General features: G+C 50.2%; 1 protein-coding gene across 3 annotated transcripts in view; it reads right to left on the reverse strand.

The window, feature by feature from the left end:
• Positions 1-22,110, reverse strand: part of LOC104338677 (acid-sensing ion channel 2) — a 513,818-nt gene that overhangs the window by 45,740 nt on the left and 445,968 nt on the right. For all 3 annotated transcript variants that reach the window (XR_012766230.1, XR_012766231.1, XM_009944739.2), the window contains exon 2: positions 4,947-5,097. Coding sequence is in view for 1 of the 3 variants with exons in the window: in XM_009944739.2 (XP_009943041.1) it covers positions 4,947-5,097 (151 nt within the window). In the remaining 2 variants the exon portion in view is untranslated. The remainder of the gene's footprint in view (positions 1-4,946; positions 5,098-22,110) is intronic.

Consider the following 22,110-nt stretch of genomic DNA (forward strand, 5'->3'; position numbering starts at 1 on the left):
TTTTTTATTCAGCGTGTGACTTGATTAATCGGGATGAAATGTTCATCTTTACCCAACAATTCCTGAAACACAAACACAGGACTCTCTGATTGTGTTTCTTATTTACAGCCCTGTAGCCTGAGTGATTTCCAATTTACTGGGCTGCTATCTTAGGTCAACGTATAATATCTCGGGCCACTCCAGGAAGATTAACCAGAAGTGGATTCCCTTTCTAATCAAATAATCACCACTATAAACTAAAGTTTCTTTTACTATATTTGACTGCGTTTCTGCCACTTTCCCTATCAAGTGCAATAAAACAAACGCCCTCCGCATCCCCGCCCCTCCCCAGGACCTCATTTTGTGAGACAAAGCTGCATAACGGCGGAGCTGGGCAGGCTCCGTGCCATATGTACGACTGGCTGCAGCTTCCACCTACGCTACTCCGAGTCTGCGGCTGCTGTCTCCCCCTCGGTTACTGGAAAGAATTTTCCCTGGTATACATTCTTTCCATCTTGCATTCTCCTTCTGTGAAAGATTGCTATTTTTTCTTTGTTTGTTTGCATCGTGATTCCCACCTGGAACATCTAAGGCTTGCTTGAAAGCACAAAGGCGATGTGAAGACTTCAGCCAAAAATCATTTTCCCAACTCTTTTCATGTCTAGTACGCCCATGGTTAAAGTAAAATGCTAGAAAACACAAATTCTACAAGTGCAAAATTCAAAAGACAGAGATTTCTATCTCTATTTCTTTTTATTGTCTTTTTTTTTCCACGCTCCTCATGATTTTGACAGTCCTGACACAATATTTTTGCACACCCGAAGATGGCAAGGCTGCCTGATGCCATGACATCCAGACACAGTCAAAATAACCTTTTCTTTGCACTTGAAAACCAAGACTGAAGCAGTCTGTGTACACTCGCTTCTCTAAAATTAGACTGCACATAAATTTAACATGTTCAAATAATGGGCTTGCGTATGCAGACAGTCAAGCAAAAGGTATATTTTTCTACTACAAGTAACTTGTTAGACAAGATATTTCAGCTTCCCAAGATATTAACGGATACCCAGTAAAGGTCTTTCTAGAATGACAATACACTTCATTTTGTTTGCCAAGTCAGTAACAATTAAATCCCTTTTGGTATTACAAAGCATATGCCAACGTGACATGGTGGCAGCAGCTCCTGGAGCAGCCCTATCCCAAGCTACAAACCAATATTTTCCTTCTTCACTTCTTATTTGAATTGCAAAGAACCGTTTAAAAAAGAAAGCCGAGATCCTGAGGCACGCAGCCAGCAGCAAAACGAGGATTTCTGAGTCCACGCGCCAACTATTTTCATGTGGGGCTGCGAAGGAGAATGCGGTTTTATGGCATCGCCAAATCTGGAGCAAAAAGCAAAGTAGCTACGGGACTAAACAAAGAATAAGATGCCACCATCTGAACACGGCATTGACAAAAATCAGCCCTGCATCCAACAGAACCACAACTGCTCTGGTGCCAATGAGGGTCTCAAGGACCTGGGGTGCAGGAGGAAAGGTTTCACGGGGTGTCCTGCCCACGGCTGGGATGGAGACGCAGCAAATGGGGTCTTGGAGGGTTCTTTGCGTGGCTGTTTTCTAGAGGACAGACCCTTGCAAGAAGCATGAGCCAAGGCCACCACGACGGGCCAGAGAAATGACCATGAAGACCTCCCTGCAGTGATAGAGGTTGGTCCACATTCAGCGTCTGTGAAGTCCTAACGGAGTGCAAACACCATGTCCGAAACAGCAGCTCGGTGGGAAAACTTGACGCAACTAAAAGAGCAGCTGCTGGGTACAGGATGGTTACTGGGAAAATGTAGCAGCAAAATTAGGCTGTAGAAATATCTGAAGAGTTAAAGATAAGGAGTGAATGGAACAGTTCAGGTTATAATGGAGACATTAACTCATCGGGAAGAAAAAACTCAACTCCTTCCATCCTGGAGGTATCCCCATGACTGGACCTCCCCAGGTCTACATGTGGCTTTGGCACTGCAACACGAAGCTCTCACCCCATGTCCGCCCAAAGCCCCTTCAAGGGTTGACGTTCACTACTCAGAGCTGCGTGCCCCTGGCAAAGCTTTTCATTGGAGAGAAAAGTTTGTGCAGTCCCAGTGGCAGCAGCTGAGGAGGTTTAATTCCAAACACATTTACATTATTATGCAAATATTTGGAAATCATCAACTCCTTCACTTACCTACTAAGAGCCGAGTTAAGTGTTTCCATGGGAACAGCAACTATTAACCACTCTAGTTAATATTTTTATTCTGGTAGTGTCCAGAGAGCTCAATGAAGATTGAAGACAGCTTGTACAAGGCGCTGTACGAATGCAGAGGATGAAAAAGTCTCTTGTTGAAAGGCAAAGATTAACGTTTTATGAGCTTCAAAGTCAAGCACCAGTTCTACCAGGACCGGTAAGAACGTGGCGAAATTTGCTTGCAACGAGTCCAGGAGCATCTGCTACACCATTTAACCAAATCAAGAGCCCTATTTACATAGTTTTACCTTGAATCCTGTAGCATTTCATGGTCAGACAGAGATCTTTATAACTATCCCAGCGCAATCCAGCCCCATAATGTCAACCCAGTTCTAGGGACGTGAGAATCCCTCTTTGTTCCTCTACTCTTTAGCTGAGTACAAATGTAAGTTAAATACGAGTGAGATTAACAGTGGTCAGGTCACGGGGGGCAGGACATCATCAGGGACAACTCGAAAATCAAAGGAGTATATTGCTTACTTCCACATGTGGTCAAAAGTAAAGTCTGGACTCAAAAGACCCTAAAAGTCATAAGATTTTTGAAAACAATGAATGCACTTGGGGTTGGTTTTCCCCGCTCAGGTTTAAAGTCCACAGCCATAGCCATGGCCACTTTTGCCACAACCAGGGCTTGAAAGCTGCCTGAAGAGACTGATCAGAGCAGAAGCTGCCATCCCACCCAACCTCTACGATGCTCATAGACGTGGAGGTACCAGACTGGAAACCTCCTTGCTACTGCCACAGGCTCTCCCACCCAGCTTCCCTGCCAGACGGCAAGAACAAGACCTGATTGATCGTCCTCCCTCATCTTTAGTCTGCCCAATTTCTATCTCCTCTTGCTTCTTTCTTTTCTTTTGCCTCCTGTGTAATGACAGTCTAGTTTACCCAGCCAAGACTGATCCACCTGTCCCAGCATCGCAGCAATAGAAACGCACAGCTCTAAAGGCAGTGCATTTCTGGATGGGTTCCTCCTAAAGATTCTCCAAAGGCACCTCCAAAAAACAAGCCTACAGCAAGAATGGTGTGACACAAGGTTTGTGTCTCCATGGGGAACCTCAGAGGGGTCCAAAACCCACCGAGGTTGAACATACAGAGCTCATGGTGTGGCAGTCCAAGCCTGCTACGTCCCTGAGCCGTCAACGTGGGGGTTTCCAACCCCCACGAGCCCCCCCCGAGCATCCTGTAAGCAATAAAGCACCAGAGCTAGAAGATCCTCTTCATTTTCCAACTCTGCATTGTGAACTTGTTTTGCCTTTGGAAGGATAAGGCTTCAAACAAATATAACGAGTCAGAAATGATTATCTCAAATCACCATCTCCTCCCCCTCACCCGGGCCAGATCAGCCTGCCTTGGAGTACACGCTGAAAACTGGAAGGCAAAGCTCCTGCTACAAAAGCCTGCGCAGTTTTAAATGATTGACGGGACCGTGGGAACCTGTTTAAATCGTAGGAATCAAACACCACACAAATAAATTTTAAGTTTTGAATGAAAGCAGCCAACTTGCTTCTTTGCTATTGAGCGGAAGTTTGAATGGTGTTCAAAGGGGCTCGTTGGCACAGCGTGACAGAGCGACGGCGACACAAAACCTGAAGTGATATTTGCTCCTCTCCCTTTCCTGATACCCAAAAATAAACACAGACAACCTCACCCTGAAAAACGCCCACCGCAACGCTCTGCCTCGCAACTGCCAGAGGAACTGAGCGGCTGCCAATTTATCCAACACTGTTTTGGATGTTTTGTTTGAAATGTCAACGTGGGTTCATGAAAACTGCAGCCGCCACTGCTGAAGAACTGATAAGGCTTGCTCTGAATGGGTGGCTCTGGTGGCACGTGGCACTCCCCATGCTGTCCCCTGCCCATGCAGAGTCGACCACCTCCCTGCCATTTTTGCATCAAAGTTCGTTAAAGAAACTGGTTCCAGCATTGCCAGCAACTTCCACGGTGGCAGCTCCGTCGGGATGACGGGAGCTGCTGAGCTGCCCTTGCAGGAGGTTGCGTTTCCACGTCTGCTCCGAGTGCTGCCACCCCAACCCACAAGACCTGCGAGGCAGCACACAGCCCCAGACTTTCTGGTCAGCACCTTCCGCCCTTCTCTGCGCCAGGACTAGAGGGCTGCAGTGCAGCACACCGGCTCTTCAGAAGATGCCTGACCCAGTTGGGTTCATTAGGGGACAGAGGCCTTTCATCCCAAATGCTCCGCGTGCAATGAGCCGAGCCCTTGGTCCACCCAGGCAGCACTCACCCACGCAAAGACAGCAATTAGGGCAACAAATGTCGCCACATTTCAAGCAGGAGGAAAACACAAACAGCAGCTGGAGGTCCACCTTGAATGTGGCCTCCCTAAAATGCCTTTCTAGGGAAGAAGGATGTGCTGGAGCACCTGGAGACACCACACCTCTTGTCACCCACAAGTGCCCACCCTTGTCCAAGGACAGGCGATGACATTCCTGCTTGGCATCCCAAAATTTGGTGCCAAGACACCCAAGCCCAGAACTCACTGATGAGCTGAACTATACAAATGCCCAACTGGCAGCCCAAGACACCAAGAAGAAAAGCAACCCTTTTCCGTACAGACTGGGCTCCTTTCAAGAGCTATTACATTTAGACATTGGTTGGAGAGGATGAGACGGGATGGTCTTTCAAAAAAACCCACCAGCACCTGCATGTTTGCAGGAGGAAAAAGAAGGTCTTACCTGTTTCTCCCCATATTGGCAAATATTCATCCTGCTGTATGTCTAGCATGATTTCCAGTCCATTCCCTGTCCCACCTTTCACCGTAGTAAGCAGAGGCCGTCCTTCTTCTCCTGAGTTAAACATGTAGCATTTCCCGTATTTTGTAAACACCTGTGAGGAGAGAAGAGAGAGATGATATAGTATTTCCCATGTAATAAACACCTCTTCCCACCCAAAGGCGGGCAGAGGGATGAGAAACGGTCACGCGCTGCAGCTCGAAGGGAAATGTCTGCAGATAAACCTCATCTGGTTTAATTACTTAGCACATTGTGTTCGCCTAATGAAAATAAAAGACAGAAGAGGGGATGGGAAAGCCATTTTGGAGCAGTAAACAAATGTCTTCAGCAGCTCACCGGAGTCCTATCACGTGAAGTCCCTGAGAAACACGTGTACACACTGAGTCTGAGCTTGCACTAAGACACAACGCAATTCCCCAGCTTCGTGTGAGGCACCTCCATCACCCACCATGCTCATGGCCGCCGATCGAGAGGTGGGCTCTTCCCCGAAGGATGGAAACGCCAGCACTGATGCCCACACTCGTCCAGTCGCTGAGTACCACAGCTCGTGCTCACTGCGTTGCACCCAAAGGGAGCAATGTGAACGACGCCCAGGCACTCCAGACACAAAAAACCGCAATGTCCCGTCCATTCCTCACTCTGCCACGACTTGGCAAATAAAAACAGTTAAAACCACTTGGGTAAACAAGGACAGACTTCCTCCATCACTTTTGCTCTTTCTTTCGTCTCCTTTTGGCCCACCTCTTGAAAGAAACGCTGGGCAAAGCCCAGGTGGTGGCTGCCAGGAGACCACCAGTTCTGCAAAGTGGGGAGAACATGGGTTTCCAAGCTGGGGGGCACATGGGTTTCCAAGCTGGGGGGCACATGGGTTTCCTAGCTGGGGGGAACATGGGTTTCCAAGTTGGGGGGCACATGGGTTTCCAAGCTGGGGGGCACATGGGTTTCCTAGCTGGGGGGAACATGGGTTTCCTAGCTGGGGGGAACATGGGTTTCCAAGCTGGGAGGGACATGGGTTTCCATGACAGGAGGGACATGGGCTTCCAAGCTGGGAGGGACATGGGTTTCCAAGACGGGAGGGACATGGGTTTCCAAGCTGGGGGGAGGACATGGATTTCCAAGTTGGGTGGCTCTTGGTGGGGCAGCAGAGATGCGACATCTTTGATTGTGGTGGCACTGACGGTCTTGGGCACTGCCCAGTCCTGTGCTCAGCCTTCCCCTGAACTCAGAGAACACACGGAAACCCAAAGATCAAAACAGAAGTCCCTCCTATGCCTTGCACAGCCAAACCAGAGGCCATGCAGATGTGCAGAACCTCCTCCTACAGTAAAAGAGGATGAAACGGCTCAGAGCCATTTAGAAATCCCCCAACCACTGCACATGGTGACTCCTGACAAGGACGGGCGTGAGATGGGGAGTGTGAGTCGTCTTCGAGTCACTCTGCTGCTTCACGGCTCCACAAAGTCGGGGTTCTGCAATCAGTAAGCAACCAGCAAACACCAGTAATGAATATTCAGAGCGAAGGGAGCCCGACACGAAGCAGCACGCTGGCTGAAGTCCCGTCAGAAGTCACAAGTCGCTAACGCAGTTGCTGAGATCATACGACCCCGAGATGATTCATAAAACTCAACAGAAGCTGGAGTCATCAGCAATTTATTCCCCTCAAATATTGACATATGCCTTCTAATCACAGCATCAGGGAAGCAGGTGAAAAAAGAGAAATATGAAATCATATTTAAGTTTAAAACCTCCATTTGGAGCAAAAAGAGAAAATGAAGTGCTTGCAGGAAAAAAGCCATGCCCTTTAAAAAAGATTCTATATCCAAGTGAAAATCCCATTTTAATACTTGACTGACCTATTAAACCATTCAAGCTGGAAAGATAAGCTGAACAACAGCAAGCCTGTGTCAGCCGCCAGTGCCCCACAGATGGGTTTTCCCAGATAGGCTTTGAAGGCAGAAGTCAAAAATTTCTAATTAGCACAGTTTGAAATACAGTAAGAAGAAAACCTCCATGAGTGAAAATCATGGGAAAACAAGCGAGCTTACATCGCGAGCAACAGCACGGTGTAAACGCTGAATAAGGATTTAGCTGCTGATGGACCCAGTGCAGTCTTCAGCCCAATAAATCCACGCAATTTTATGGGGCTTTTTATATGGCCCTTTGCAGCCGTGAAACTTTCGGTGTAAAACCTCCAGTTAGGGCATGTTTATCCAACAAACAAGATTTAAAGTGACAGGGGCCTGAGGCTCACTGAGTTGCATGTCTGGGACCCCCCAGCCCAGAAAAAGAGATCAAACGGTGACGAAGGGATGGACGTTCCGCCATCCCCTCCGCTCCACCCTCAGCAAGCGACCATCAAAGTCTACAAAAGGCCGCTGGCCATGGCCAGGAGCTCACCTGCCACGACCTTGGCAGATGTTTCTTTTGCACAGTAGAAGGTGGGAAACCTGCCCAGCCACACACAACCTGGGAGGTGTTGACACACGTATGGCAGAAATGCAACCGCTTCCCTGCCCCACACCTGCTCCTGAGCAGTGGTACGGTCAGGGGACCTCCAGAGACACGGCTTAAATCCAGGTGCTGCTGGCATCATCTACATCGCTCCTAGGACTTTGCAAGGAAACATTTCCAAGGAAGTCCAGCAATCTTCTGCTGTTCTTTCGGGCCACCAGCAAGCACAGATCCTCATTCAGGCTCCTGGTGCATATTCACCCTTTCATCTTTGCAAATTGGGCAGTCACTTACGGATTCTACAGCTGAATACCACCCCAGAGCCACGACTGTGATACGATGGAGAACATGAACACTTGTCCTAACGAGGAATCAGACACCTTTGCTGAAGTGCCTAGAGCTATCAAAGGCACTTGGGGCAGGGTCACCACCAGGCCTAGTCACTAAGCAAAGAACTTGCTCAAGAGGAGACCAACAAGGGATACATCAGCAAACAGCGTGGACCAGGAGAAGACCTACAGAACAAAACAGCAGGGGAGGAGGACCAAATGCTAGATGTGATTCAGAACACTATTGCTTTGGACAAGCTTGAGCCCAGTTCCATGCACTGGGTGCCCATTTGGGCTGGAGCGCATCTTCCCACTAAGGTTCACCCACAAAGAGTTGAGCCCAAGTGCTCCAAGACAGCTGCTCAATGCAAACCAAAGCACCGTAAGTGGGGAGGGTTGGGAGCTCACTCCCAAGGCACACTCCTGATCCAGCTAAACCCCATGTAGATGCCTCCACTCTGGGTTTGAGCCGGCCACACGCTGCTCCCACCGCTCACCTCCAGCAGCCCTCTCTGGGCGAGCACCACCAGGGCTATGAGGACTTGGGCCTGAAAACACAGAGAACTGAAAATCAAAGAGAATAAACCAAGGAGGAAGAAATGAGAGGCTTTCCCTGCAGGACAAGGTTGCTCATGGGGACCCTACGGGAAATGCAGCCGTGTGCCAAGAGCAGTGTTAATGCTCAAGCAGCGACTGGGGCTGCCTTCAGGCAATCTTCTGCTGGGCTTAGCCCTGCTCCCAGGCAGAAGGGAGTCACAAAGACATCAAACAAACAAACAAGAAAGACAAAAAAAAAAAAAAGGGAAAAAAAAGGGAAAGGAAAGGAAAGGAGAGGAGAGGAGAGGAGAGGAGAGGAGAGGAGAGGAGAGGAGAGGAGAGGAGAGGAGAGGAGAGGAGAGGAGAGGAGAGGAGAGGAGAGGAGAGGAGAGGAAAGGAGAGGAAAGGAAAGGAAAGGAAAGGAAAGGAGAGGAAAGGAAAGGAAAGGAAAGGAAAGGAAAGGAAAGGAAAGGAAAGGAAAGGAAAGGAAAGGAAAGGAAAGGAAAGGAAAGGAAAGGAAAGGAAAGGAAAGGAAAGGAAAGGAAAGGGGAAAGGGAAAGGAAGCCACCCTGCTCGCTGCAGCTAGAGACCTCCTTGAAGAAGGCCCCTAGAAGACCTCTTGCTAGGTCCTCCAGTCCCAGCAGTCATCACCCTACTATACACAACTCGCCACACGTAACAGCAACTTCACTTCTACACGCCACCCTTCCACATCCCTGAAAATACACCCCATCCACCCTGCTCCCCACTGATGCTGCATGGAGCAAGCACCTATTTGAGCATGGACGTGGCGTTTAACCTCAGCTCCAAACCACCAGCGGCCGTTTCACAGCGATGAAGGCTTTGGGGCCACCAGCCTTGTGTCGGAGGGAATTGGGGAGAGCCAGTGGGCATTCAGGAAAGCCCCGCAGGGTTCAATTTTTCCTCCACAGCACAGCTCCCACGGGATGCGCATGCCCTGCTGCCAGCTACCTTCTGCCTTAAACCGTGGGCAGGCTCCTTCCACCTCCTCTACCAGGAGAAACCCCGGTGCCTGTACGGACAGCCCCTTACCAAACCATATATAAACACCATATATATCTATGGCATCCTCATGTATAAAACTTCCCCGCACGCAGCTGAGCTGTGCACAGAAGGCACAGGGCAACCGCGGGTACCCCTCTCGAGACCCTCAACCACAAGGTTCTCCATCTTTCCCTAAGAAGCTATAAAAGACTATTTAAAAAGACATTGCCAAGTTCAAAAACCCATATGCATTTATTTCAACTCACGTTAAACAGGGCTGCGCTGTTCCTCACCTTCCCTATGAATGATTATTTGGGAAGACAGAATTTATTTTCTGGAGATCCTCTTGGTTTCAGGCTCTTTCGGGCTCCCTGATAGCAGGGGAGGATGCAGAGCGTTCTCAGATCATCAGGATAAACGGATAGAGCGGTTCGGAAAGGGCACCATCAGTGTATACTAACTGCCGTGACGCACCTGAGACAGTAAACACGAGGCAGAGCAGAATGATTTAACCTCAGTTTATTTGTCTCGGGGGAAAACAGCACTCCTCGCTGTTGGTAATGTTTTAACTTGCCGTAAAAAGCAGGTCCAGCACAAGCCAGAAACAAAAACACAAACATGTACCTTGAGAATACTCTACAAAAATACCAATTTTTTTCTGTGATGGATCACTGGTTACTTTTGACAGCTCCTCTGCAAAATCCCCGCTGCAGTACGAAGGTAAACATGTTCCAAACCTGTGAAACAGTATTTGAGCGACACGAGGAGCCCTTCTTTAGCACGTACAGGGAAAAATGTGCATCCTGTGCAATTAAAAAGCGGAGCATGGGTATCACAAACAGACTCCACGTACCAGACAGAAGACACCGATGTATCTCCTGCTGTGTGTCAACCCAACAAGCCACAAAAGACCGATACTCAAAATGCAAGCAAGCCTGACCGGAGTAATAGAGAAAAAGGTATGTCACAATTTATACCCCGCGTGCACTGGACAAGCCTATCTGCTGATAAATTATCCTTTCAATACGAAGCAAAATGATGGTAAAAGCACATCATTTGAAGGCCGTAAATTACTTTTCTAAATCCAGACAAAGACGCAGGGTAGAGCTCACTGACAAGGCAAGACATTAGCTGTCAGATTAAGGTACCAACCATTGAACAGAGAGCAAATTAGCATCCTTCACCATCATTTTCTCCACAATTGTGGTACACAAAGGTTCAGAGACACATACCCCACCAACCCACAACCAACAGTATCGCAGACAACAAGCAAAAAGGAAAACGAAAGGACTTTCCAGACGGGTCCAAGGAGAAGAAAAACACAAACCTCAAATGGCCTGGGGAGATCAGAGATGGGTTTGGGCAGGAATGCACATGAGATGATGGGAAAAAGATCCTGTATAGAAGAAAAGCAGACTTTCTGTCTGAGTTTTGGCTGAGCGACACATTCCCACAGCTACCAGCCCTCCCGTGGCACCCGTGACGGTGGCACCGAGCCATGTCGTTATTGCACGCGGGGTGCGAGGAACAGCGCGGTCCGGTTGGCTCCATGCAAGCGCATCGCGATGGCCCATTCGTTCACACCCTGCCAGGAGGCAGCGGGACCTTATTTAAAATGAAATGACGGCTGCGAAGAGCAAAGCGCAACGGATGCCTGCAATAAACAGGTTTCTGAAGCGTCAAATACCAAGGGGATCTCTTTCCAAGGCAGAGCAAGCCTGCAGTGACAGCTCGGTAAGGAGCAAACTCACACTAACGGGCAAAAAGAACTCCATCTCCCTTCCAAACAAAGTGCAGAAGGAAAGAAGGAACGAAGTTCCTGTCCTAGGCAGAGGGGAAAGCAAGCCTAACCAGCCTTTAGGGCATCCTCTTCGTTGGAGGGGATTATGTACCTCAGTCCTACTAAAACACTGGAAGAATACGAAAAACTCACGGACCCACATATTTAAAAGGTGGTTTGGTTGGTCAGCATCAAGAGACCGTAAAGCAAGGCACGACTCTTTCAAACAACATACAGAAAAACACATATAGATGACATACTTTGGTATCTTCATAGAATCAGAGAATGGTTTGGGTTGGAAGTGACCTTAAAGATCATCCGGTTCCAACCCCCCTGCCATGGGCAGGGAGCCCTTTCACCAGACCAGGGTGCTCAGAGCTCCATCCAACCTGGCCTTGAGCACTGCCAGGGAGGGGGCAGCCACAGCTTCTCTGGGCAACCTGGGCCGGGGCCTCAGCACCCTCATGGTGAAGAATTTCTTCCTAATATCTAATGTAAATCTGCCCTCTTTTAGTTTAGAGCTGTTCCCCCTTGCCCTATCACTACATACTCTTATGAAGAGCCCTTCTCCATCCTTCTTGCAGGTCCCTTCAGGTACTGGCAGCTGCTCTAAGGTCTCCCTGGAGCCTTCTCTTCTCCAGGCTGAACAGCCCCAGCTCCCTCAGCCTGTCCTCTCCCCCTCAAAGGGTAGCCACAGATTTCTCTTTAAATCCGTGTTTGTTTTCTATTATCAGAAGCCTGGCACAGAAGCATGTCAGACAAGCAAAATATTATCCATCCTTCATGGTGTCAGCTTTAATCTCGCAACGTAGAAGAGTAATGGGGATGGAGCTCCGGAAAGCAGAGCCATAAAAGTTGTCAGAGCTGTGTTCACAAGGAGAGGGCTTTCCTTTCAGCTTCGCAGATGGAGAGATCCCACTGGGGCTTGTCAAGCGACTCGGCACGGCAAGGCAGGGAGATGCTGCCTGGAACGCCGCTCGATGCCTGCCCGCACCCCTCTGGGCACCACTGTCGCACGGCTGTATGGGAACAGCAGGGATGGCAGCTCCAGTTTTATACGAGTCTGCTGTTTTTAAATAAGAAGTTATCGAAGTCCTAGGTACCACCTGAGGCTACGATAGTCTTGTGCTGGCAACTAATGTTATTTCTTTTACAAACTAGCAGCGGCCAGCATCCCAAATGTAACAGCCTACCATCGCGACAAGCTGCTACGTAACGCTTAACACTCCTAACACATCGATCTCCACCTCCAAAACCACTTTTTGCCATTGGAAAGGACCAACTCTCTTTTTAATTTGTTTACTGTATAGGACGGCATGAAATGTCGCCCAGTGGATCACAGTTCATACCCCTACATTCTACCCTTCAAGAACAGTTTAACTCCAGCGCAACCAACACAGAGGCACGACAGGTTAGCACGTTTAATCCACTAAGAGATATCGCCATTTTCTTCTTATTTGTGCAATCAGCCACTCCCTGTAATGGCATATCGGTGCAAGCATTTGTGTGAATGGTGAGTACTTACGGAGGGTCCTTATCGCTGGCATAAATCACCTCCACAGCAATCACCGCAATTTAGCACTGGTTGAGTGGATATTTAAAAAGAAATATAGCACTAATATTCTGGCAGCAAATGAACAAACTGTAACGGTGAAGCTCCAAATATTTGAGAGTTATGTTGGCCCATAAACTAAGAAATCTGCTACCCTCTTTCTGAACCCCATCAAGCCCTAATTACTTCCACACATAACGAACTGATGCAGAATGATGTGACGGGAGCTCTGTCACACCAGACCGTAATTTATTAGTCATAGGAAACACTGTCTGCATGCTCCCAGAAAGGCTGATCTCCAACATGAACACAAATTAACCCACGAACATCTCTTCATTTCCCAAGACTTGGTTTGCAGAACACCATCCACCAGCCCTTCAGTAACCCGATGCAGAACACCATCCTCTGCTTTTTACTGGTTTGTTTTTTTTTTTTTAACAAAAACTTTTTCGTCTTATGAAAATCAACGCGTCAGCACAAGTGTAAGGCCACCTGGCATGTATGAACAGGCATCGTACGCAGGTGAAATGAGGTCAATGGCCCCAGACACGTCAGGCTGGGACCATGATATCACCAGACTTGGGTTGAATGAGGTCAGACAAGACAAAAACCTGGACGATGCCCTCAGGAAGCAGCAGATGGTGTGGAAAGAGGAGAAAGGCGTGTGACAGTGTCTTGCATTCCTCCTTCGTGAAAACCAAGCCTGTCCCTCCACCAGCGGCAACCCATGGATGAGCTCTGCGCATCCCAGCAGTAGGAGCCCCGGAGCCTTTTAACAGGTGCCAGCATAAGGCTTGAAGGCCAGGATTCATTCGGATAATCATTACAATCTGTCTTCCTAATCTCTCCCCACTGATTCATTTAATGAGTTGTTCTTCATTACCCTTGCTGAGCTCCTAACCAAGCAGCAGCACAGCTCTGTCTCCAGCCCAGCCGCAGCTCCAGCTCTGGGACTGACAACGGCACTAGTGCTGCATGGCCCTGCCAAAAATACCTCGAGAGCATGCCGCAGGAGCCCATGGATCCCCCCAGCACTCATCCACGCCGAGATACTCATGCAGGTGCTGTGGAGCCTCAGCAAAGAGGACGGATAATACACTTGGACTTGAAATGTCAGTGTTAAACCCAAACCCCTCCAGCTAAGGAAGGATATCACGCACCAGATGAGTTCTCCAGAAGATGATCATTGACCATCTTCAGACCTCCCATGCACCTTAAAACTATCAAACAGCACCCCAAAGCCAAAAGAGGGATGGGGAAACACTCATGAGCTAGTCTGTCCTGATCATCCAAGGTGAGATTGGCTGGAGACTGCTCAGTCATGGCCTTCAGCCCCTCCACAACCCTCCTGAGATACTGAGAATCTGCAGTACGGTTCCTTCCCAGCCAACACCAGAAGTATTTGCTCCTCACTATCGAATTGTTCTCATGTCTGGAGCATTTTAGGTTGTTCCCTGCCTAGAAAGCCCAGCCTTTGCGCAGAGCTGGTGCAGGTGGGAGGCGTCAGCCTCATGAAAAGGACAAACAGCTCCAAATGCTCCCAGCGGGACAACTTCATCTCCTGCCTTTTCTGAAGAAACAGCAGCAACTGCTTCCTCGTCCTTATGCAGAGGAGATAAGTACTAAACGTCACACCGAAAACAGCATTTCTCTGTAGCCAGCAAAGCTTAAAACCCCCGGAGGCTTTCACTACTTACAGCCCTGAGTGTTACAGCTTCTGCCTGAAGTGAAATATTTGGGGCACAAGAAGCAGCAAAGCCGATCCCCACGCGGCACAGGACTTGGCGTGGAGCTCAGGACCAGCCTGGCCACCATGGCCAGCATGAACGGCCACAGCCATACCCTCGGGTGTTGGTTTTATGCCCCTTGCACACCAAGGGATTTGAGATTTGCACTGCAGGCTTTCACTGGCATATAACCAAGCCATAATTCAGAGCACCACCATTTAGGCTCTTAAATTTTCTCTACAGTCAACTGAGAAAAATATTTCCATGCTGCACTTCCAGGCACTTTAGTTAGAGATGCTCTAAAGTTAGTACAAAGTGCTCCTTTCAACTTTCTTGTGATGGCTACATCATTTGGAAGAGTGAATGCTGGAGAGGCTGCAAGCATGGCGTCTTTCTTCTTTCACCTGTTGGCTGCACAAAGACCTCCCAGTAACACCCCACTGCTCTCCAGTGCAGAAAATCCCAGCAAGTGAAGTTGTTCCCCATCACTCGTGCACGCACAACCGTGCCCCATCTACAACTGCCCGAAAGGAGGCCGTAGTGAGGTGGGGGTTGGTCTCTTCTCCCAACTAACTAGTGATAGGATGAGAGGCAATGGCCTCAAGTTGTGTCAGGGGAGGTTTAGATCGGATATTGGGGAAAATTTCTTTACTGAAAGAGTGGTCAGGCATTGGAACAGGCTGCCCAGGGCAGTGGTGCAGTCACCATCCCTGGAGGGGTTCAAAAAACGTGTAGATGTGGCACTTCGGGACATGGTTTAGCAGGCATGGTGGGGTTGGGGTGATGGTTGGACTTGATGATCTCAGGGGTCTTTGCCAACCTTGATGATTCTGTGGTCCTATGATTCCTGCATGTGCTGTCAGCACGGCGGTGAATCTCATCTCCAGGGCTCCCTTTGGGTGTGTGGAGCAGACAGGGCAGGCAGCCCTCATGTTTCTCATCTCCTGTGGGAAAACACAGCCTGTGGATGGGCAAAACAGCGATACTGGCAGTGCCCGACTCCCCAGGAGCACGTGAGGACACCCGCATTCACGCCCGCGAGGTGCATGGAAATTACGGTAATTAGAGGAGCACAGACATCGCAGCCAGATTCACACCATCCCGCACCCAGCGCAGACAGTGGGAGTTTCACTGCAGATGGGAGCGAGCTGAATCAGGGCCTGTAATTAGGGAAAACGCTCTCGCTTTCGACATGCCATCCACGCGACCGCTGCCTCGTAGAGCGAGATGGTCTCCAAGCCCCAGCTCGCTGGAGGTGGCTGCTGTGCTCCTGGGGACCCGCTGGAGCAGAGCCGTCTCCGTGCTTGCTCACGGGACGGAGGACATCCCACCCTGTCGCACCGCGCCTCTCTGCTCCCCACCGTGCGGGTGCGTTGCGGTAACGCCGTATTTCATCATCCGGAGGTACGGCGGACGAAGCAGCATCACCCCGAGTGAGATGGCAGCAGGTCTGTCCCCAGCTGGAACTGTGTCACACCCAGTGGCAGCGGTGAAACGAACGGTCCCGTTACAGCAGGGGAAATATGAAAATAATAGCCAAAGCGGATTTTATTCCACCTTAGCTCAGGCTTCTACAGCAAAGTGGGGACCCAAACCCCACTACCAAGACTCCTGCCATCAGTGGACAAAGGCAAATCAGGGAGGGAGGACACATCTGGAGGTACACAGACAGGTATGGATCGACGTAATTGAAGCACAGGAAGTTCTGTGTGAACACGAGGAAGAACTTCTTCCCTCTGAGGGTGACGGAGCCCTGGCCCAGGCTGCCCAGGGAGGCTGTGGAGTCTCCTTCTCTGGAGATATTCCAGCCCCGCCTGGACGCGGTGCTGTGCAGCCTGCTCTGGGTGACCCTGCTTGGGCAGGGGGTTGGGCTGGGTGACCCACAGAGGTCCCTTCCAACCCCTGCCAGGCTGGGATCCTGTGTGATTCTGTAAACAGAGATGAAGTTTGTTTTAAGCCCAGGGCTGACGATGGGCAGAAATTTGTTGCACCCAAGCACCCATTTCCCAGGGATGGAGCCATCCATTTAAACCACGCGGGACGAGAGGCACAGCTCTACGCAGCCACTGGTTCATAGCAAGGTATAAAAAAATCCTGTGCTTGAAATTTTGAGCGAATTTATTGCAGAAAGAGCATTAGTAACCACAGCCCCTCCGCACTCCCTTGACTGTCTATAGGAAGTGAAATCTTTTTGCTTTTCCCCCCCGCTTTCAGCTGGGCAGAGCCAGCACAGCTGGGCGCAGCAGCCCTGTTTCCTGGCCCGTGGTTCAGCCACAAACACTCGCCCCGGGATGCAGCTGCAGTTTTGTACCATCAGTGTTGCCACAGCCACGGCAAACTTCACTTTCTGATTCCAAGGTAAATTGGTACCGGCAAGCAAGGAAAAAAAAAATCCTGCTTGTAAACGGGGCAGACTGGATCTCCAGACGACCGAGCGGCAGTAAACCAGCCACGATACGTCGGTATTTTTGCAGCCACTTTTCCGAGCGGAGCAGCGCTGGAGGAGACGGGGGATGCGGCACCCCAGCACCGCGCTCCCCGCCGAAGGCTGTGCCCAGCCAGATCTCCAGCCTCGGCAGCAGCGGGGCGAAGACGATGCTCTCGGCAAACCCACTGACTCAGCATAAACCATTCCTGATCACTTTCTATGTGGGACTGAATCAGATTCGGACTATACAGTATCTGTACTGATTTAACCAGGCAAGCAGCAACGGCCAGGCTCTGCTCTTCACAGCAAACATACGTGTAGCACGTTCAACGCAGGACAGCTTTTTGGAGACAGCCCTACAAAGACTATATTAAACGGACTGGAATATTTTCCAGGGGAAATTAAAAGCAAAAAAAATACGGCAACAAAAATATTTTGTACTCTATATTCCCAAACCTCACACAAGCACCCGATCCGCAGCCTCTGCAGCCAGACCAGCGCAGACACTCTGTGAGCATCCTTTGGCTAAAGGATTAACCTCAGTTAGCCTTTTAATTTCAATTACTGCTGAAGTAGCCAATTCAGCGAGCGATTTTATAGCTGTTATTTGTTATTTGCACAGCGCAGCTCCAAGCAGCCCTTTGCCGTTCCGGAAAGGCGGTGGGACACAGAACCCCGCGGCACAGCGCCGGTGCTTGGAGTTACACGGCAGGTTTTAGGAACTACCTCCGAATCAGGACCAGAATCACAGAGCAAAACCCCGGCTCTTGCCACGAGCTGAGGGCTTTTAAAGGCTTTGCTGTGCACACCCCTCAGCTGAGCAGCAGCAACTCGGCATTCAGTGCAAGGCACGAAGCACCGGCCAGGCACCAGCATCTCCTCAACGGCTGGAGCAATCCTGCCCCGTCACTGGTGATGGATGAAAGCCCAGTTAACCCAAAAGGCAAGATTTTTTTTAACCCTTAACTCTTTACTAAACTCAGAACCTTTCCGAGAGGTCCTGATGGCTGCAGGTTAATGATGCCAACACTCGTGACCCCGCAGGGAGCGGCGCTGCCCCGGGACAGGGACGTTTTGCTCTGTAAATGCAAGCGTGAAACGCAGCAAGGCGAGAGACAGAGAGGGAGATCCCTTCACTACAGCAAGCACACGGCCTAACAGGACTCAAGGGAGCTGGGCAGCTCGCCTGCATCCCTCCTTCAAACAGACACTCCGATATTTTTGGCAGAGACCTCCAACGAATCTATTTATGGTCCACTACGGTCTAAAGCCTATTTACTCGCTACCAAAGGGCTCAGGTATCCACCAGCTCCTTTGTAAAATTTTTACAGCCTGTTTCACACTCCTGGAAGACTCAAAGCTCTTTATGGGCAAATGCAGTTTCCCAGATCATCCCAGACGCAGGTTTTTTTCTTAAAAAAAAAATATATATATATATATATATATATTCCAACTATGCACTGCCTGCTACTTGGTGCAGACGAGAGACAGACCTGACCGCCTGAACTAGAGACAGAGCCCAAGCTCTGAGAGCTAAAAAAAAAATGCAATCAAATTTTTGCTTGACACACACCACCCCTCAGCTCTCTGGAGCATCCTCGAGCCAGAGATCTGGTACCTGGAGCTGAGCACACGTGCAAACGAAGACAGCGTGGCCCATTCCGCTGCTTTCAGTTGCTTCTAGCTCGTAACAACCTCAGAAGATATTCATAACCCAGGCACGGAAATGAGTTTGTTCAGCGCACGCAGCATGGTTTTAAAGCAGAAAAATATCCTTTTAATTAGCTTGCCAAGTATATATATATCTATATCTCTACCTTCCCCAGAACCTGCCAGCCCCTGAAACGTGCTGCCTCTTCCAGCTCCGAGGCTGTGGTGAGGGTCTTACCCACGCAGCAAGGACGCTTTTGGCACCAAGTGCCAATTCCTTGGTCCCTCATCCAAACTACACGGTTCGGTACCCAAGCACCTATAGAGAGACTTCTCTTTCTAACGTCAGGGCAGAAGCACGTTGCCTCCAGCCAGCTCTGTGCTGGGAGGGAACGGCGTTTGTCGGACAGACCCCATTACCCTGCTGCAAAAGCCATCGGCTGCTGCTGCAGGAGATTGCAACAATGCAAAATTTGAGAACATGTACTCAAAACAAACATATATTACTATTTTCAAGCACTCCCTGGGATGGTGCTTGACAGCTCCATGTTGGCCTCGCTCCCTTTTACTGCAGCGTAAGGTCACAGTGCAGCAACCAAAGCTGCTCCAAAGCAGCCCAGATGCCGCCAGGGGTGGGAGCATCCTCCAGTCCAAGTGTAAATGACCCGAAAAGCACAGTGCAAAGACTTCCAAAAGCAACTGTGTGACATGCCTTTATACCTGTCCTCCTTCTGCCCTTTATTTGAACCTTCACGCAAGCAGCATGCATTGGTTCCTGCCCTCCAAACTAACGAAAGCACCGGCAAAACCTTTCTCAAGGAGAAAACACCCGTTAACGAAGAACACAGGATGAAAAATCCCTGAACCCTCAGCATGTGCACTCCAGTCAGGCCCTGAAATTACAGATATCATGACTCCCTTAACAACTTTCCCCTGGTCTTATTTTATGGCTCGCTTCGCAGGAGTAAGCCTACAGTAATCACGAACAAAATTCAACTCTAAAAATGTAAAAACCAGCTGTTCAGAAACGTAAAGGCTTTATTTTGTAATTAATTTGACACCAGCTCCTAAAAGGCTTGGCTCTTTAGCACTCCGTGTGAGCAGCTCACTGAATAAAGATTTTCCTTCTCTCCATTTCAAGGAATTTATTTGACGCCATTTCTATTCCCGACAATATCCTGCACATCCAGCACACCAACGCACACAGCTCTATTTGCTTAGTGGCACCAATACGAAAGCCTACTTCATAAATTCCTTCAAGTGGACTTTAGAATTTGACATAAAACCTACCTATGACGAGGGGATTTTAGGTAGAGCCGTGCGATTCCTCTGCAGAAGAAACCAAGCATCGGTGCACAGCAGCATCCTGGGCAGAACAGGGGATGGAGGCAGCGCTCCCCAGGCAGGCGAGAGGCTGGGAGCCGCACGGAGCTGCGTTGGGTAGATGCTGCGTGGGGCTGGTGATGGTGTGGGGGGTCAGCACGCTGCGTGGGGCTGGTGATGGTGTGGGGGGTCAGGACGCTGCGTGGGGCTGGTGATGGTGTGGGGGGTCAGGATGATGCGTGGGGCTGGTGATGGTGTGGGGGGTCAGGATGATGCGTGGGGCTGGTGATAGTGTGGGGGGTCAGGATGATGCGTGGGGCTGGTGATGGTGTGGGGGGTCAGCACTCTGCGTGGGGCTGGTGATGGTGTGGGGGGTCAGGACGCTGCGTGGGGCTGGTGATGGTGTGGGGGGTCAGGATGATGCGTGGGGCTGGTGACGGTGCTGGGGGGTCAGCACTCTGCGTGGGGCTGGTGATGGTGTGGGGGGTCAGGATGATGCGTGGGGCTGGTGATGGTGTGGGGGGTCAGGATGATGCGTGGGGCTGGTGATGGTGCTGGGGGTCAGGATTATGCGTGGGGCTGGTGACGATGCCAGGGGGCAGGACGCCACGTGGGATTGCGGCAGCTGGGATGGTGGGGACGTGATGCTGCCACAGCAAGGGATCCAACTGGGCAGTGATGCTCGGCTGCAGCAGGAACTCTTTTTGCAGCCAAAACGGGCTGTGTTCGAAACGAGGGCTCCAAGGGACGCTGCAGTTGGAAGCAAAGAGCTATTGCATGACCCAAAGGCCAGGTTGATTAATTAAACGACGCCGATGGAGAATTATCTCATGGTAAACAACAGGAAACTCTAAAATGCAACTTCAAGAGAAAAGCTGTTATGAATGTCCTGCCATGAGCAAAGTAAATCCAAGCAAGTCTTTCGGGGCACGCGGGCTGTCCCAACAGGCCAGGAGAAATAAGAAGAAAGAGAAAAATGAGCATCACACCGCCATGGAGCCCCCAGCCCCAAAACCTTCCCTTGGGTGCTTTGGCAGAGGGGGAATGGAGCATCTCCTACCACAAACGACTTTTCTTTTTTCCTTCCAAGACTATTCTTTGCTACAACTTCACGTATTCACAGTTCTCTGCAGGGCCTCCTGACACCCCGTCAGAGTTTTAGCCTTGCCAGGGAAGTACATGACGGCTTCATCAGGGCTCTGCATTTTTAACACTGTCAGTTTTCCTTTTTATCCCCTGAATTTGCTACCCTGCAGCTGCCCTGAGCAGTCCCTTGGCCGTGGGCCAGCAGACAAGGTCTCGTCGTCACCGTCCTTCGCAATGAAGTCAGAAACCAGGAGCGCGGCTGGAAGCTCTCCGCTCTTTCATGTCTCCCTGGTGACTTCTTAAAAGCATCACCAGATCCTGGAAAGCCTCGCATGCTCTGTCGAGGGCTTTTGCAGCTACTTCTTCCCACCCAAGTCAGCTATTCACAGGCAGCCCGGGAGGGATTATTTGCCTGAACTAACTCAGCCTGCGCCAGCACATTTTGGATCATGGCAGCTTTCACAGCTGACCTGTCCGAGACGCCAACTCAATATGGGAAGCAGTGAAGGGAGCCAGTGGATGAAAAAAATAACTCATGGGGCAGAGCAGGGAGGGTGTCTTTGCGTGGAGATGGTCCTGCATCAGTGGAAAAGGCTCTTTTACCTTGCTTAGCTTGGGCTGCCAGAAGGCAAAGCGGCAGCTCATCCTGGAAGACCGTTTTGTGATGTTTTCCCCGTGGATCGCTTGCCCTGCTTCTGCCTTCGCCCTTATTGAGGGCAATCCCTTTCTCCACACTTGGATGTACATCAGGAAGAGATCAAACTGGCCCCGCGACGAGGCTAATGCTCCAACGGGAGCTGGCTGCAAGCTCCTGGGGCAGGGACCGTCCCCCCCTGCACCTACTGCTGCAGCACCGTGCTCCAAGGCTGGGCTTGGAGCCATGGTCTCATGAAAGCAAAACGATCAAGTCCTGCAGCCCTAGGCCTGGCCACCGCTCTGGTTTCCGTCACAGACAAACCCCATTACCAAGCCTTTCAGGTTTCAACACGAAGCAACATGCCCAGCACCCTCCGCGCTGCGGGATGCAGCGTGGCATCACCAGCAGTCGAGCATCTCGGGGGAACAAGTGCTCCTCGTTCCACTTCGTTCTCCTGGACCTCCACAGCTTCACGGGTCTTGGCCAACCTGTCTCATGCCCTCTGAGCAGGCGCTTTGCTCCTGCACCAGTCAGGTGCCTTCAGGAGATAAGCTGCCCCATATACAATATTGCGTGCAGATATAGACCTCAAACACAACACA

The sequence above is a fragment of the Opisthocomus hoazin genome, chromosome 26 (genome assembly GCF_030867145.1).
Source record: "Opisthocomus hoazin isolate bOpiHoa1 chromosome 26, bOpiHoa1.hap1, whole genome shotgun sequence".
In the NCBI taxonomy this organism is placed as follows: Eukaryota; Metazoa; Chordata; class Aves; order Opisthocomiformes; family Opisthocomidae; genus Opisthocomus; species Opisthocomus hoazin.